General features: G+C 66.8%; 1 protein-coding gene across 1 annotated transcript in view; it reads right to left on the reverse strand.

The window, feature by feature from the left end:
• Positions 1–890: 890 nt before the first annotated feature.
• FZD9 (frizzled class receptor 9) overlaps positions 891–1,406 on the reverse strand; it is a gene marked incomplete at its 5' end in the record, with an annotated part of 1,478 nt that continues 962 nt past the window's right edge. Inside the window, one exon of the mRNA XM_008067194.2 lies at positions 891–1,406. This exon is cut by the window's right edge and continues 45 nt beyond it. Coding sequence (XP_008065385.1) covers positions 1,196–1,406 — 211 coding nt within the window.

A 1,406-nucleotide genomic window follows, 5' to 3' on the forward strand; every position in this document is an offset into this window, starting at 1 on the left:
CAGCCTCGACCTGCCGGGCTCCGGCGATCCTTCCGCCTCAGCCTTCCGAGTGGCCGGAATGACAGGCATGCGCTACCACGCCCGGCTGATTTTTTTGATTTATTGTAGAGATAAGGTCTCGCCAAGTTGCCCAGGCGGGTCTCGAACCCGCGGGCTCAGGCAATCCACTCACCTCAGCCTCCCAAAGGCACGGGATTGCAGGCCGAGCCACCGAGCCCGGCTGACCTCAAACCTTTCCACTTCAGGAGCTGGGAGCCCAATTCCCACTATACTCAAGTGCTCCCCATCTCCTCATCTCTAAGCCCATGTCTGCTACCAGGATGCCCACATGCCAGTCCAACCCATCTCCACCCGACCCAGAGACAAGCGAGTGGGACGGGGGTGCCCTGACTAGAGCCCCAAGGAGTCAGGTGGACACACCAGCAAATTCCAAGGCAGTGGGATGGTCAGGCTCCAGCCTCACCCTCTAGGGCCCAGGGAGAGCACCATGGTGCCACACTGGCACAGGCTGACACCCTCACTCTTCCCGCCCGTGAGGAGAGCCAGGTCCGAGAGGAGGAAAATTCACCCACAGCCCCAAACGGGCTGGACTCCCCAGGACCAGAGGTGCCGGCGTCACCCCGGGGGATTCCCCGAGGGTCCCGGCAGGCATCCCAGGCTCACTTTGGACGCCCAGGACTCCGACTCAGACACAAGGACGAAGGGAAAATGCGGCGTCAGGGCCCTGGCAGAGCACAGCTGCGCCTGGGGGCACTTCCTCCAGGTGGGGGGGGAGCCGGGGCACAGGGGCGGGGCTGGGCCCAGCACCCACGGCCCGCTCGCTCCCGGGGGCTCCTGCGGGGCCCTCGCCCTCCCGCCTTCCGCCTCCCCGGCCAGCGAGGACGCAGCAGTGCCACGCGGGGGTTTATTCCAGTCACAGCCTCCAGAGCAACGCAACAATAAATTACATCATTAAATAAGCTCTGCTGGACCATGCCCCCTCCTCCCACATCCTCTCTCAGGACCCTCCGGGGACTCCGCCAGGCCCAGCGCCCGCATTAGAAGAGGGGCATGAGCCTCACGCGGTCTCCGCCCAGGTCCTCTGCCCCCCGAACTCGCCTGACCTTGACAGCTGGGCAGCTGCTCGTCAGCTGTCTCGGGGGGAGGGGCGGAGGGGCGAGGAGGGGCCGGCAGCCCCCCGGCCAGGCCCGTGTCGCTAGACGTGCGTGGGGCTCTCCAGAGACGGGTCCGTCTTCGTCATGTGCAAGACCACGGCGGGCGCCTTGTAGTGGCAGCGCGGCCCGCGGCCACAGCCCCCGGGGGCCCGGCGGGCCTTGGCCCGGGCCCTGCCAGCCGCCGCCCTGCGGTGGCACAGGCTCTGCCAAGTCTGGCAAGTCTTGGAGCTCCACACCCAGACGCCGCTGGTG

This window comes from Carlito syrichta, unplaced genomic scaffold (assembly GCF_000164805.1).
Source record: "Carlito syrichta isolate Samal-C Ts95f unplaced genomic scaffold, Tarsius_syrichta-2.0.1 Scaffold309393, whole genome shotgun sequence".
Classification (NCBI taxonomy): Eukaryota; Metazoa; Chordata; class Mammalia; order Primates; family Tarsiidae; genus Carlito; species Carlito syrichta.